Source organism: Pongo pygmaeus, chromosome 9, assembly GCF_028885625.2.
Source record: "Pongo pygmaeus isolate AG05252 chromosome 9, NHGRI_mPonPyg2-v2.0_pri, whole genome shotgun sequence".
NCBI classification, from domain to species: Eukaryota; Metazoa; Chordata; class Mammalia; order Primates; family Hominidae; genus Pongo; species Pongo pygmaeus.
In genome coordinates, this window is record NC_072382.2 from 59,247,130 (window position 1) to 59,262,500 (window position 15,371).

At 44.1% G+C, this 15,371-nt stretch overlaps 1 protein-coding gene across 5 annotated transcripts in view; it reads left to right on the plus strand.

Annotated features, from left to right (window-relative positions):
- PLEKHA7 (pleckstrin homology domain containing A7) overlaps positions 1-15,371 on the plus strand; it is a 234,643-nt gene that overhangs the window by 157,206 nt on the left and 62,066 nt on the right. For all 5 annotated transcript variants that reach the window (XM_054438787.2, XM_054438786.2, XM_063671123.1 and 2 more), the window contains exons 8-9: positions 312-412; positions 9,883-10,058. In XM_054438787.2, the coding sequence (XP_054294762.2) occupies positions 312-412; positions 9,883-10,058 (277 nt within the window). The remainder of the gene's footprint in view (positions 1-311; positions 413-9,882; positions 10,059-15,371) is intronic.

Below are 15,371 nucleotides of genomic sequence, written 5' to 3' on the forward strand. Positions count from 1 at the left end.
TGGCGCACGCCTGTAATCCCAGCTACTCAGTAGGCTGAGGCAGGAGAATCTCTTGAATCTGGGAGGCAGAGGTTGCAGTGAGCTGAGATCATGCCCTTGACTCCAGCTGGGGCAACAAGAGCAAAACTCCGTCTCAAAAAATAAAAAAATTAAAAAAAAAAAATGGGTAGAGCTTTGCCTGTGTGTGGGTTGGGGGAGGATGGACATTACAAGGGGAGGAAACAACTTGGCTGAAGTTCTGGAAGCAGTGGGACGGATGAGCCCAGGGAAGCTGCCCAGAAGGTTGTTCTGATGCGTTTTTCCATTCAAAGACAGCCGAGAAGAAGCGGTCCTTGGGAGCATCCCCTTGCCCAGCTACGTGATCTCTCCTGTGGCCCCTGAGGATCGCATAAGCCGCAAATATTCCTTTAAGGTACTGCCCCTGCACCTCTAATGCAGCCATTCTGTCTAAAGAAACTGTGTTCTCAAAATGTCTTCATAAAAGCAGTCGCTTTTGTCTGGAGGGGGAAGAAGCTAAGAAGCTAGAGAGTTTCAGATTCAGGTTAACAAAGTTGTAAGTTATTTAAACAAGAATAATATCACATGACCAGTACTGTCATTTGACTCTAAGCTTTGGAGTCGCCCAGACATGTTCAAGTATTCAGACCCCTCCTTCCTGTCACTGCCAGTCTTGTGGTTACCTATCGAAGCCCTTCTTGAGCTATCTTATCACTGTACTCAGCCAGCCTAACTAGCATCCAGCCATTTCATGCAACTGGTGACCCCTCATAATGGGTTTATATCCATTGTATTATGAAAACTCACATTGAAGGTTAGGGGCCTGCATGTTGAAGAGGCTGTCAGCTTTGTCCACTTTGTTTATCTTGTTGAAAAGCAATTAGAATGAAATTTGGTTTATCTTCTGGATCGTAGAAGATTTCCAGGCAGATCCCTTTACCAGTAAAACCCCTTTCCTGCTTGTTCTGTGTCTGTACCATTTGGGCTGAGTGAGGCCATGATAATTGTAGTTTCCCCCTGTAGCACCTGTGAGGTCAGGTGTGGAGGCTCTTGGAAGGTGTGTTTAGGCTCAAACATGGGGAGTCCTGAGTCTTCTCCGTTGGTGGCCTCCACAGATTTCCTTCACTGCAGGTGTTAAGATCTTGGGTTCCCCAGGGAAGGTAAGGGTGGGGTGGATTGAAGATCCACTTTACTGGCAGTTGGAGTGGAAGTCCTAGAGAGCACTGAAGCAAGCAGCCCTTGGTGCCAGTCGCCACAGGGCACGGCCCTCTCTTGGCTGCTTAAGATGTGAGGCAATGTCGTACACGTCAAGCTGGAGTAGGGGCTCCTGTCCCCACTACACTTGTTGCTTGGCCGTTTCCATGTTGGAGGCACAAGATGAACACTAGATAATAGGTCATAAAACAGAGATTGAACAGAAGTCATGCTTTCCAGCTGTAGATAAAGGACCACGGGAAAGCTCAAGGTAAGACGCCTGCGATTCTCTGGAAGGGATAAAGCAAAGTGTTGGTCTGTGGTGTCCATGGTGTGAGCAGCTGGTCCTTCATCTGTGAGGGGCTTGCAAAGTGAGAGTCTCCATCAACACCTTGATCTGGAGCCATGGTGGTGCTGGTGGTTGGAAAGTCAGCCTCATCTTCCTTCTACCTTTCCTTCCTAAGGAGGCACAGAACTGAGCTGATGTTGTGGCTTTACTCATCAACAGGTTTGAGTTGTTCCTCTCTTTCCCTCGAGTGACGCTAATCCAGAATTGCTATGGATTGGTGATACTGGGATACTGCTCTGTGTCATGTTGCATGGAATACTGTTGCCTTATATCTTTAAAACATGACATGGGAAGTACTTTGATACACGTGACCTCATTTAATGCTCATGGTGAGGGAAGGATATGAGAGCTTAAGAAACTTGCCCAAAGTCACAAAGCTGGAAGATGACAGAGGCAGAACTTGGCCCTGAATTCTATTCTCTTTCAGTTTTCTTATAGGGCTCCCACTTTGTATTATTTTCTCTTCTTCCTTGCTTTTCTTCCATGTCTCATCTTGGTCACTTGCTGCACAAACATCACAGGAGGTAGAAGGTGGTTTGAATTGACATTAATTGTATCATTTTAGAAACTTATTGCTGACTCTGAAAACATTTTGTTCAGTGCCTTTCAGATTCATCCTTTACAGCCTGAAAAATCTTCCTTAGGAAACCCTCCTTTCTAGAGTTGAGCACTGCCCAGTTGGGCAAACAATTGGGATAGTGATGTTGCATATGATGTTTTGGGAACAACATTTGGCATATCCTTAAAGTAACATATCATAACTATATATATATTTTTTATCTTAACCCTTCATTGGAGGTGTGAAAGTAGATTCTAGGCAAACATCTTTAATCTCTCTTAGATTTCTTTTCTTTTCTCAACATTTTTCTTAGAAAGACTTTACTAAGAGTGTTCCCTAAATCTTTTGTCTGGGAGACAGAAGGTATCATGTGTTTGGGAGAGGTCTTTGAGGTCCTCAGGATCTGAGAGCAGAGAAAAGCTACTACAGACAGATCTGGTGGTGTTTAGATGGTTCTCCAGAAAGGGCAATGGTTCCGTGAGTCTGAAAGAGTTATCTTTTCATTTGAGTTGCAGCATCCTTCTTTTAGGGGCCAGAGGGTAGGCCCTGGGGGCAGCTCAGGGTCTATATTCGTGGGCATACTAAGGAATACACAGTGTTTTGTGATTGGCCTTGACACCTGTCTTTGATGTTGGTCCTTCTCTGTATGTAGAGCTGAAGTTCTCAGACTGGTGCTAGGGTACCTTGTTGGAGACAGTTCTGAGTATCCACTGTACTTGGCCTACTCTTTAACCTTTAACTGAAATATAACATCTCTTTCAATTAAGAAAGCAGGTCACAATGTGTATCAGCAGTACCTGTGACTTGGTCACCAATAGAAACCATAGATATCTTCATAACACATTACAGTTGTTGCAGGTATCTTGAAATATCATTTATGCTCATCACCATTTTAAAATCACAATAACTATTACATCTGCCACCAGATCCATTATGCAGTACGTTAGTAAACAAACACCTGCATCACTAGATCACACATTTAAAAAATATTTTAAGAACTATATTTCAATATAATAGATTTCCCTTATTTTGCATGCTTAACATTCTGGAAAAGGTTCATAGGATTTATCGAACTGTTGATGTCCATGCCACAAAAAGTGTTAAGGTCCCTGCTCTAGATTCTGAAGACATGCCAAGAGGCATGGTTTTTCACTTATGTAGTTCTATTTGAAAACTTCTGTTGCACACTCTGATTGTCTATGGGGTAGTATAACAGATGCTAGGGATACAGCAATTAATAGGACAAAATCCTTGCTTTTTTAGGGCTTATATTCTCAAGTTTGCATCAGCATGTGTATTATTACAGGATGAGAAGACAACAAGAAAGAGCTGCCTTTTTTCTCTCTCCTTTCGATTTTGTTCTTTGTATATCTATCAAATTCATCTCCTCCTCTCCACTTGTGCTGCCACTATTCTGTGTTGGCCACCACCATCCCTCCCCTGGGAAGCACACTATAGAGCAGGACCTAGTGTATAGTAAGTGCTCTGTAAGCATTGGCTGTTGCTGATTCAGCCTTGGAACTCCTCTGCAGCCTACAGTTCATCCTCTATGTTGTTCCTAAGTTGCACCCTTGTTCAGGTTGTATTCCTACCATAAGCCCTTCAGTGGTTCCCCATTGCTTTCAGGATAAAGCCAATTTTTTTTTTTTTTTTTTTTTTGAGACAGAGTTTCGTTCTTGTCGCCCAGGCTGGAGTACAATGGCACGATCTTGACTCACTGCAACCTCTGCCTCCCGGGTTCAGGCAGTTCTCCTGCCTTAGCCTTCCGAGTGGCTGGGATTACAGGCACCTGCCGCTGTGCCCAGCTAACTTTTTTTTTTTTGTATTTTTAGTAGAGATGGGGTTTCACCATGTTGGCTAGGCTGGTCTTGAACTCCTGACCTCAGGTGATCCACCTACCTTGGCCTCCCAAAGTGCTGAGATTATAGGCGTGAGCCACTGTGCCCAGCTGATTAAGCCAATTGTGATTTACGAGGTGCCAGTTTATATCTCCAGCCACATTTTTAGCCACTCCTATCTTATGTCTTTCCTCTAGCCATATGCAGTTGCCTAAGGCCCCAGGACATTTCTTGCCTATAGGCCTTTACTTAAACTTCAGCCACAGTTGGCCGGGCGTGGTGGCTCAGCCAGTAATCCCAGCACTTTGGGAGGCAGAGGGGGGCGGATCACAAGGTCAGGAGATCGAGACCATCCTGGCTAACACAGTGAAACCCCATCTCTACTAAAAATACAATTTGCCGGGTATGGTGGCTGGTGCCTGTAGTCCCAGCTGCTCGTGAGGCTGAGGCAGGAGAATGGTGTGAACCGGGGAGATGGAGCTTGCAGTGAGCTGAGATTGTGCCACTGCACTCCAGCCTGGGCGACAGAGCGAGACTCTGTCTCAAAAACAAACAAACAAACAAACAAAAAAACACTTCAGCCACAGCCTGGAGTGCTGTTTCCCCAACTCTTACTTGTCCTTCAGTTCTCTGCTCAGAGTCACCTTGTCTGGGAAGCCTTCTCTGAGCCCTCTGGACAGGTTAAGTACCCTTTTTCTCTACTTCCACAGCTCTGTCTCACTGCACTGTAAATGGTTGATTCACCCACCCAGACCTTTCACCGGGAAATCTGATTCATCAGCTAGTTCTGCTAGTCCCATTCTGTAGACAGAGACCACAGGGAGCATTCATGTGTAATTGGAATCGTGGCCAATGACAGTGCTTATACCTCCCAAGATATGGTGGGTTCAGGCTTATTGTATTTTGTATTTAGTTCCCTATAAATTTGTGATGGAGAGGGAGGAAGAAGAGTCTTAAAGTTTCCAGAATGCTCTTTCAGCCAACCTCCCTATGTTGCTCAAGTGACTGCTCCTTCAGTAACATCAACTGACATCTTTTGAGCCTTACAGATGCCAGGCTGTGCTCTAAGCAGTGTATATCTCATTTCATCCTCACATGGCCTTGTAAGGTAAATGCTACTTTTACCCATAGTTCCATTTTAAATATGAGGAAACAAGCATGAGGAGGTTGAGTAATTTACCCAGGGTTACCCAGTGGGCAAGAAGCAGAGTCCACCTTGGACCTCAGGCTGATTCTAAGAGCCCAAGTTCTTACCCTGTTCACTGTGCTGCTTGGAGTCAGCCTAAAGGTTGGACGTGAGAAGTTTTGTTTCGTTTCTTTTCTCTTCTATTCTCTTTTCTCCCTTTCCTTTCCTTTCCTTTTGCTTTCCACAGAGTCTTGCTCTGTCACCCAGGCTGGAGTGTAGTGGCGTGATCTCCGCTCACTGCAACCTCTGCCTCCCAGGTTCAAGAGATTCTCCTGCCTCACCCTCTTGAGTAGCTGGGGCTACAGGTGCCCATCACCACGCCAGGCTAATTTTTGTGTTTTTAGTAGAAACTGGGTTTCACCATGTTGGCCAGGCTTGTCTCAAACTCCTGAGCTCAGCTGACCCACCCACCTCGGCCTCCAAAAGCACTGGGATTACAGGCATGAGCCACTACACACGGCCCCTTTTCTTAATCTCAATAAATGGTCACCACTACCTCTGCAAGTTGTAAACTTGAGACTCTTATCCTTTATACCTGGTGTTCCCTCTCCTCCCGTATCCAGTCCATTGCCAAGGCCTGCAGGTATTACCTGCAAGTTCTCTCCAGACCCTGTCTGCTCCTCCCCTTCTCTGCCTCCACCACCATCTCTCACCTGTGCTCCTGTAGTAGCCTCCTGACCCATCCCCCCTTACCTGTTTCTGCTGACTCGAACCTCTTCTCTGTACTGCAGCCAGAGTGGTCTTTCCAAACAAAATCTGAGCACATTGTTCCCCAGTTTAAACCCTTTAATAAGGCTGGGTGCAGTGGCTCATGCCTGTAATTTCAGCACTTTGGGAAGCCAAGGTGGGTGGATCACTTGAGCCCAGGAGTTCCAGACCAGCCTGGGCAACATGGCAAAACCCCATCTCTACAAAAAATACAAAAATTAGTTGGGCGTGGTGGTGCATTCCTGTAGTCCAGGCTACTCAGGAGGCTGGGGTGGGAGGATTGCTTGAACCAGGGAGGCGAAGGTTGCAGTGAGCGAAGATAGTACCACTGCACTCCAGCCTGGGCAACAGAGCGAGACCTTGTCTCAAAACAAAGCAAGGCAAAACAACATAACAAAACAAAACAAAACACTCTTTAATAGTTTCTCATTGCTCTTTCATTAAGACAAAACCCTACATGATCTGCAAGGCCCTGGTGGTCTCGCCCTGCCAACTTCGGCAGCCTCTCTTCATGCTGTTTTCCCCTCCATTCCTCGGCGCTAGTCATGCTGGCCTCATCCTTGAAGATGAACACACTGCGTGCACGTGTCCTTCATGGGGTGCTACCTAGCTCCTCCCTGCTATTACTTAAATGGCTACCTACTACATAGAAGGCAGCTGCGATGTCAGTTCCTCAGGGATCTAGCTGGGCTCACCTGTTCTCCTCACAGCATCCTGACCTTCTTGATGACACTTAATACAGCTGTAGTTACTTGTCCATAGTATTTCTCTTCTATGTGGCTATAAACTGTCATGGCCTTGTTTAAGGCTGTCCCTCCAACTTTGGTAGGGTGCCTTTCACATAGTAAATACTCAATAAATGATTCATTATTATTAAACAAGTTCCAAACTTAGCCAGCCAGTTTATGGGCCCTGGCCTTTTGGGTGCTCTTCTATTTTCCACTGAGGTTTCTCTATTCTAAAGGCTGATGTTAGGGGCTTGAACCATGAGGATTCTGGCTCCTTCACCAGTGCTGTGTCTAGAACTGAGGTCCAATAGCCAGGAGAGCAACCATATCCTAGGGGCATCATGTCTTTGAGGTAAGTTCTTCACTCACATCCTGATTTCCTTTAGGCATAGCTTGTTTTCTATTCAGTTATGCAAAGTTGCTTCATAGGATTATGTTAACTGGAAAGCAAAGAGCAGAGAAAACAGTACCATCTGAGTTGAGACTAGGGCAGGAGTGAGAAGATTCACATCATCTGGGTCCTAGGCTCAGGATACTTTGGACTTGGGTCACTTGGCCAGATGAAAAGGAAACTCCCTGTACTTCTTGCCTTCACAGTTAATCCATTGAATATGCCCTCACACAGGCAGAATGCAGTTGGAATCTGTTCTTCAGAGTCAAAAGCAGCTGGGCACAGCACCTGCTGGTTTGATTAGTGACCAGGGTTATATTTGCAATCTATGTGTAACTCCTTTGTAATGGTAGATGTAACTCTCAAGGCTCATTCGCAAATAGACATGCAAACCCATGTCTGCATGTTTGAGGCATGTCCCATGTTGATTTCCTGGACAAGGCTGGCTCCATGAATTTTTTGTACAGCAGGGATCTACTGTTTTTATTGTACCTTGGAGGGCTCCCTGTGCTTGTGTCTAGTGGGATAGGTACCTGTCCCAGAACCCTCTATGGCTGGGCACAAAAGGCTGGGAGAGTGTGTCAGAGATCTTGTGGGATCATGGTCCAGGGGATATTTTCCAAGAATTTCTGCTGATTTTCAGTAAGACACGCACAGGTTCCTTCTTATTCTGTTCTGTTTTTTTTCTTTCTTTCTTTCTTTCTTTTTTTGAGACAGAGTCTCACTCTGTCACCCAGGCTGGAGTGCAATGGCTCAATCTCAACTCACTGCAACCTCCACCACCTGGGTCCAAGCAATTTTCATGCCTCAGCCTCCCCAGTAGCTGAGATTACAGGCATGTGCCACCATGCCCAGCTATTTTTTTATTTTTAGTAGAGACAGGGTTTCAATATGTTGCCCAGGCTGGTCTTGAACTCCTAACTTCAGGTGATCTACCTGCTTTGGCTTCCCAAAGTGCTGGGATTACAGGTGTGATCCACTGTGCCTGGCCTTATTCTGTTCTTATTGGCACATTTCCACCTTGCTTAAAATAGAAGGAATCCTTCCTGTGATAGTGAATGATAGCTTGTACATGCAAAGGAAGGATATCAGGTTTGCTTCAGCCACTATAGGGATCCTTGGCTGCAGGCCAAGTTTGCCTAGACTCCCTTGGCACTAAGCCGGATGGACTCAGATATGTAAATGTCAGAAGCAGGCCCATTTTTACTATGCATTTTGGATCTGGATTTTAAGAGGGCAGGGAGGAGAAGTAAATGCTGAAGGTTCATTTGAGAGGTTTTCATCTATGACCATTAGTGATTCCAGAAGCATGTCATTGTCTAGTTTTTCATTGGTTCTCATTTTGTTTTCTCTGCCTGGTCCTTGCATGGGGTCTGCCTTTCATGCTGGATTCAGAGTATCGAACCAGTTATCTGTGTAATCACTCTCACTTCTGGATAGAACCTGGGAGCAATATACAGAGAAGCCTGGACTTGGAGTCAGACCTGGGCTCTAACTCTTCGTTCTTTCAACAAACGTTTATTGAGCATCCACTATGTGCCAGGCACTGTTCCTGGGGATATAGTAGTGAACAAAATAGCAAAGTTCCTACTCTCATGTAGCTTATATTTGTAGAGGAAGGAGACAGGTGATAAGCAGGAAATAAACAAGTGTGTAAAATAAATAGCATCAAGTAATGGTAAGTGCTGTGAAGAATCTGTTACCAGGTGTGGAAATCTGAGAAAGTTACTTAACATCTCAGAGCTTTGTTTGCTACATCTGTAAAACAGAGATTCTGTCTCCACCTCTCAAGGCTGTTAGGATTACAATAAGATTAAAGTTGTGGAAGTACCTAGGAGACACACAGTAGGTACTCAGTAAATCTTCCTCTTTTCACATCATCTTCTTATGTAGATTTGGTGAGATTGTTCCTTGCAAATTTAAAAGATAGGTCTCTGGTTTATCAGAGCACAAGGGGAAAAACTGGTGTTGTCTCTAATTTGCAAATCTTCCCAGTCATTTTTCAGTGGTCATTCTGAGTACCTTTTTTTGAGATTTTTTTTTTTTTTTTTTTTTTTTTTTGCAAGGATACATGTGAAAGCACCTTGAGGCAGAAGGACACAGTAGGTTTGCAAGAATATTTAGTTAACTGTTGTTCAGCTTTGTCCACCTCTGTAGTGCCTCTTTGGAGAGCTTGTTTGGAGGTTCTAGCAGGGGACTGCAGCTACTAGTATACCCTTGACCGAAGACCGGTCCTCCTCTCTCAGGGATGGTCCTCCTCTTTGACTGGTGTGCAGCTTCAGGAGGGACGCACGTGGTGCAGTGAGGGAGGAAGGGGACACCCTCCTAGCCAGCCAGATCAGCCGAATCAACCCTGGCGATCAATGGGGTGACAGATGTCACAGCCAGATTGCTCTCACCTCCTGTAGTGCCTCTTTTGGAGAGATAGAACAGCAGCTTCTTTGAGGAGCACACATCACACTTCATGCCTAAGCAGTGAAGCACAGTGAACATCCACATCAAGCCACCTGCTGTTGCAGCCAGTTTTGAGTCAATTCTTGTCTGATTATAGCCAAAGCAGGAATCACAGGCTTTAGCAAAACCAAAACAGGGATTCCCAAGAGTCTGCCTCTATGAAATGAGGGTTTTCTGAAAAGCCTGTTTCTCACATAAGCCTTGACTTTGTGCACACTTCCAACCCCCAAAGCAGGAGTAAGATAAATAGGAAACAGTTACAGCTGCAGGGCTTTTACTATGGAGAACAGACAGCTGTCACTGGGCCTGGCTGCACTAAGAAAGAGAAATCTAGCCTATGATGTTTTCTAGGTGTGGAAACAAGTTGGGTGGTACTTGGGCTTTTAGTCTAGAAGGGCCATAGTGCCTCCTTGCTTTTGCTCCTGTAAAGGAAATGTGTGATAATCTCCCTCTGACCTGCATTGTCTTCATGCTACAGGCTGTGCACACGGGGATGCGAGCCCTCATCTATAACAGCTCCACGGCGGGCTCTCAGGCCGAGCAGTCGGGCATGAGGACCTACTACTTCAGTGCCGACACCCAGGAGGACATGAACGCTTGGGTCAGGGCCATGAACCAGGCTGCACAGGTGCTGTCTCGATCATCACTGAAGAGGTTAGTCCTGATGGAGGGTCCCTGCCACAGCACCTCCTACACTAGGATTGGGACCCAGATAGGTCCTCTTGGGTGCCTGAGATTCCATTTACTCACTTATATTAAGCATTGCCCTCTCTTTATAAACTTTCTTCATTAAACAAAAACACTAAGGCCTGGAAGAGTGAAATGACTGCCTGGGATCCACAGCCATGGAAACTGGCATGTGTGGGCTTCTCGGTTTTTCTTCTCTTATGTATGGTGGAAGGGAAAACCTTGGGGCACCAGGTAGGGAGAGGACAGGCAAGAAAGGTCTTGCAAACTGAAAATCTGCTACAGACTAACTGCCATGTTGCTGGGAGCTGACCTGGGAGTGATCTTCCGGTTGCTCCCTCTCTGAAATAGTTAAACCAAGCATATAATCAGAGATCTTGAAATTCCTGAGTCTGTTGGCTGTAGGTGATTCCCTGAGAGAAAACAAGAGGAAGATGAGTGGAGTCGAGGGCTGAGAGAGAGAGATCAGAGTGGCCCTGAAAAAGTCTGGGTATACCTTTATCTGGCCTTCATCTCACATTGGGCCCATTCCTTCCTATCCTGACACTTTGCTCTTTGACAGTGTTCTTTCAATGAGGCCTCAAAACTCAAGCATATTCTCTTGTAACCTAAGGGTGGAACTTTATAGTGACTGGAAATGGATTGCACTGGTATGTTTAGCTTGTGAATCTTTCCACCTCACATATATGTGGTTTTCAGAATTCGTGGTACTTCCTAGCTTTATGATCTCTTTCATGCAGTGTACAGACCTCATGAAATATAAATACAGCTATAAATAGTGACCTCCATCAAGAGGCCAGGGTATAGTCAAGCCCTACCTTCTGGATCTCCCATAGCACTTCAGTCTGAGCATTTTTCACACTGTTTTTGTTTCCCCCTTCTGTCTACTTTTCAGTATCCTAGGCTTAAAGCAGATATCATCTTTGTATCTTGGTTTTGTTTTGTTTTGTTTTGTTTTGAGACAGTCTCGCTTTTGTCGCCCAGGCTGGAGTGCAATGGCATGATCTTGGCTCACTGCAACCTCTGCCTCCTGGGTTCAAGCTATTCTCCTGCCTTAGCCTCCTGAGTAGCTGGGATTACAGGTGCCCGCCACCACGCCCAGCTAACTTTTTGTATTTAGTAGAGATGGGGTTTCACCATGTTGGCCAGGCTGGTCTTGAACTCCTGACTTCAAGTGATCCACCCACCTTGGTCTCCCAAAGTGCTGGGATTACAGGCATGAGCCACCACGCCCAGCCTGTCTTTATATCTAAATGCACAACATCTGATACATAGTAAGCTCTCAAATGTCTGGTGAGTGAGTGAGAGAGATTCGATGAATGAATGAATGAAGATGTTGAACAGGACAGGACCAAAGACTTCCCTAGGAGCTTCCCCATGCCCTGAATCAGTAACTAAGTCAGTTTTGGCTGTACTTCCAGCATTGTCATCCAGCCTGCATTTTTCTATTGTTTCCATAATAATGATCTGAAAGACTCTGCCAGTAGCCTGCAGGGCTCAGCTCACAGTGTGGTTGGCATTTCCCTTCTCACCCCAGGAGAAGGAAACTGGGTAGATTTGACACATCTTACTCCTAGTGCACAGGCTAGTCCCCAACAGTCACTGTTTCCTGGTCTTTATTTTTCATTCTTTTAATATATATATATGTTTACAGTATATGTATGTAGTCGTTCCTTGGTATCCATGAAGGACTGGTGCCAGGAAGCCCCACAGATACCAAAATACTCAGAGTCCCTTATATAAAATGGTGTATTTGCATAACCTATGCACATACTTTAAATCATTGCTAGATTGCAAGATTACATATAATACTAATACAATGTAAATGCTATGTAAATAGTTGTTATACTGTGTTGTTTAGGAAATAATGACAAGAAAATAAGTCTGCATGTGTTCAGTACAGACACAACCATCCTTTTTTCCCCCTCTAAATATTTTTAACTTGTGGTTGGTTGAATCCATGGATATGAAACCCTAGATACAGAAGGCCGACTATGTCTATATGTGTGTGTGTATATATATGTATATATTTATAATTAAGTATATACAAATTATTAAATATATATTAAGTGTATATTTAACTATATAATAAATGAAAACATTCTAAGTATAAAAATGCAAAAACCGAAGACAAAGATATCCCAAATCACCTTCCCAAGGTAATCTCTATGATCAGGTTAATTGGCTTTTAAACTATTTTCTATGTATTTATATACGTATATGGACTTACAGAAATATATAGGTTTCTTTTGTGCTTTCTGAAAGCATGAATAATGACATCTTAGGGATCACTCAATATCAGTATATATGAATCACCTTTAATTTTTACTCATGGTATTTCATAGTGTAGATGTATTGTAGAGTATTTTTAAAACCTGTATTTAAAATTTTTATATTAACCTTCTACAAGCCTCTGCATGTGTGAGTCTTTCAGATTGCTGAGTAAAAGTGTAATACATTTTTAATTTTAATCGATACCACCAAACTGCCCTTTAAAGAAAGCTGTGTGGCCGGGCACAGTGGCTCACGCCTGTAATCCCAGCACTTTGGGAGGCCGAGTCAGGTGGATCATGAGGTCAGGAGATTGAGACCATCCTGGCTAACACAGTGAAACCCCATCTCTACTAAAAATACGAAAAATTAGCAGAGTGTGGTGGTGGGTGCCTGTAGTCCCAGCTACTCGGGAGGCTGAGGCAAGAGAATGGCGTGAACCCGGGAGGCAGAGCTTGCAGTGAGCAGATGAGCAGAGATTGCGCCACTGCACTCCAGCCTGGGCAACAGAGTGAGACTCTGTCTCAAAAAAAAAAAAAAAAAAAAAAAAAAAGCTGTGTATTTCACTAGTGAGTGTGTCATTTCCCCATATCTTTGCCAATAGTTGATGTTATGTCTTAATTTTACTGGTCTGATACATAAATAGTATCTGATTATCTTAATTTAATGTATATTTCCATGATGGTTAGGTTCTTTTATATTTATTTCCACTTTTTTTTTTTTAAGACACGGAGTCTCTATCTATCACCCTGGCTGGAGTGCAGTGGTATGATCATAGTTCACTGCAGCCTTGAACTCCTGGGCTCAAGCAATCCTCCCATGTCAGCCTCCCTAGTAGCTGGGACCTCAGCTGTGGGCCACCACATCATGCCTGGCTAATTTTAAAACATTTTTTAGAGACAGAGGCTCACTATGTTGCCCTGTCTGGTCTCGAATTCCTTGCCTCAAGCAATCCTCCTAGCTCAGCCTCCCAAGTAGCTGAAATGACAGTCACCAGCCACCATGCCCAGCTCAATGGGCACGTGTATTTCCTATTAAGGGAATTGCCTGTACCTATCCTCTGCCCATTTTTCTACTGAGTTGTTTGCCTTTTCTTGCTGCCTCCTTTCCTGTGTGCTCTGAAATCTGCCAGGTTAACAGTGCTGCTTAGCCTCTTGCAGAGGTTGATAATAGGCTATGGAATTTGTTTTTCCTCTTCTTTGAAAATCAGAATGCTGTTTGCCAGTTTCTAATATTCTGGTCTTTCCCCCCTTCCCTATGATTCCTCGGAGATCACCCAATAGGTTTCTCAAGCCCAACTTCCCTTATGTTGCTGGGGCACCACCAATAGCTGGGCCTGGAGCTCAACTACAGGAGAGTAGGGCTTCCTGTTCTTCCTCCCCATCGTGGACTTTCAGGCTCTCTTAACCAGGTTTGTTCCCTTTTTCCTGGTTAAGGTCATTCTTCTTAATGAAAATGTGGAATTAAACCCAGAAGCTGGAGAATTCTGCCTTCTCTGTTTATGCTGGGTCATCTTCCCTAAGCAGAGACACCTACATCTCTTTTTTTTAAACCCCCATTTATTTTAATAAACAGAAATTTTGTTTTTGTTTTGTTTTACTTTGAATAAACAAACAGCTCCTTCTAGACTTTACTTTTTCTGCCATTGTTCATGTGGACCCATTCCACTATGGATTTGTGCCCCACCTTCCATTTCTTGTACATGTCCTTTTATAATTTGAGCTTCAAGAGTTCCCTGTGTTATTACACTAGAAATGGCAAAATGGGTTTCTTCTAGTGTCCCAACTTTGCTCAATTCATTGTGGCTGACTAGGATGCTAGGTGAGAGAGAATTTGAGAACGAGATTGAACTTTATAGGAAAAAAATGCATGATTGATAAATGATGTCTGGCTAGAACCCTTGAGGATTAATCTAGATAGCTGAGATTTGGGTATTTTTTAGCATCAGATTTTGGTGTTGGAAGGGCTCCTCCCCTTTCCCTAGTCTCAGGCCATTGTATCATCCCTAGTTTTTCTCTCACATTGAGATGTATTCTTATTATGCTCTTAATAAACTCTTAAAACTCCATGATTATGTTTGCCCAAGGTTTCGTCCCTTTAAAAATAAAAAACACAGGCCAGGTGCAGTGACTCATGCCTGTAATCCTAGCACTTTGGGAGGCCGAAGCAGGCGGACCACTTGAGGTCAGGAGTTCAAGACCAGCCTGGCCAACATGGTGAAACTCCATCTCTACTAAAAATACAAAAATTAGCTGGGCTTGGTGGTGGGTTCCTGTAATCCCAGCTACTCAGGAGGCTGAGGCAGGAGAATCGCTTGAACTCAGGAGGCAGAAGTTTCAGTGAGCCAAGATCATGCCATTGCACTCTAGCCTGGGCGACAGAGTGAGACTTTGTCTGAAAAACAAAACAAAACAAAACAAAACAAAAAACAGAAAAATCAAAAACAAAAAAGCCCAAGAAACTAAAACAAAATAAAAAACACAAGTTTTTCCAGCTTCTGAGTCACAATAAAGACATAAGAGCATTTCTCCATAAGTTTCTGAGAGCTGAAATTTTCAGCCAAGCAAATACAGACTTATTAAGTGTTCTATTTTTCCAGAATAAGATGTTCAGACATTTGGTTGGTTAAAATTATTCGTCAGGCAGACTAAATCTTGCCTGTCTTCCAGTTTGGTGTTTTGCCTTGGAAAAGCTCCATCTCTGTAAGTGGGTGGCCCCAACAGTAGCATTTCATTCGCTCCCTCTGTGATTCTCACCCAGAGGCTTCTCTCTTTATTCATACAGGCAGATGCTTCCTTTATTAGTGGTGGTGTGTATTAGGACTGTTGACTGCAGATAACAGAAAATACAGAGAAATTTACCTTTAAAAGGAGGGAATTTATTGGTTCATGTCACTGAAAAGCTCAAGATAGACCTGGCTTTAGAAACAATGGGGTTCAAGGCTCAGACGATATCACTAGAAGTCATATTCTCAGACTCTGGGCTCTTCCCACCTGTATGTTGAATTCA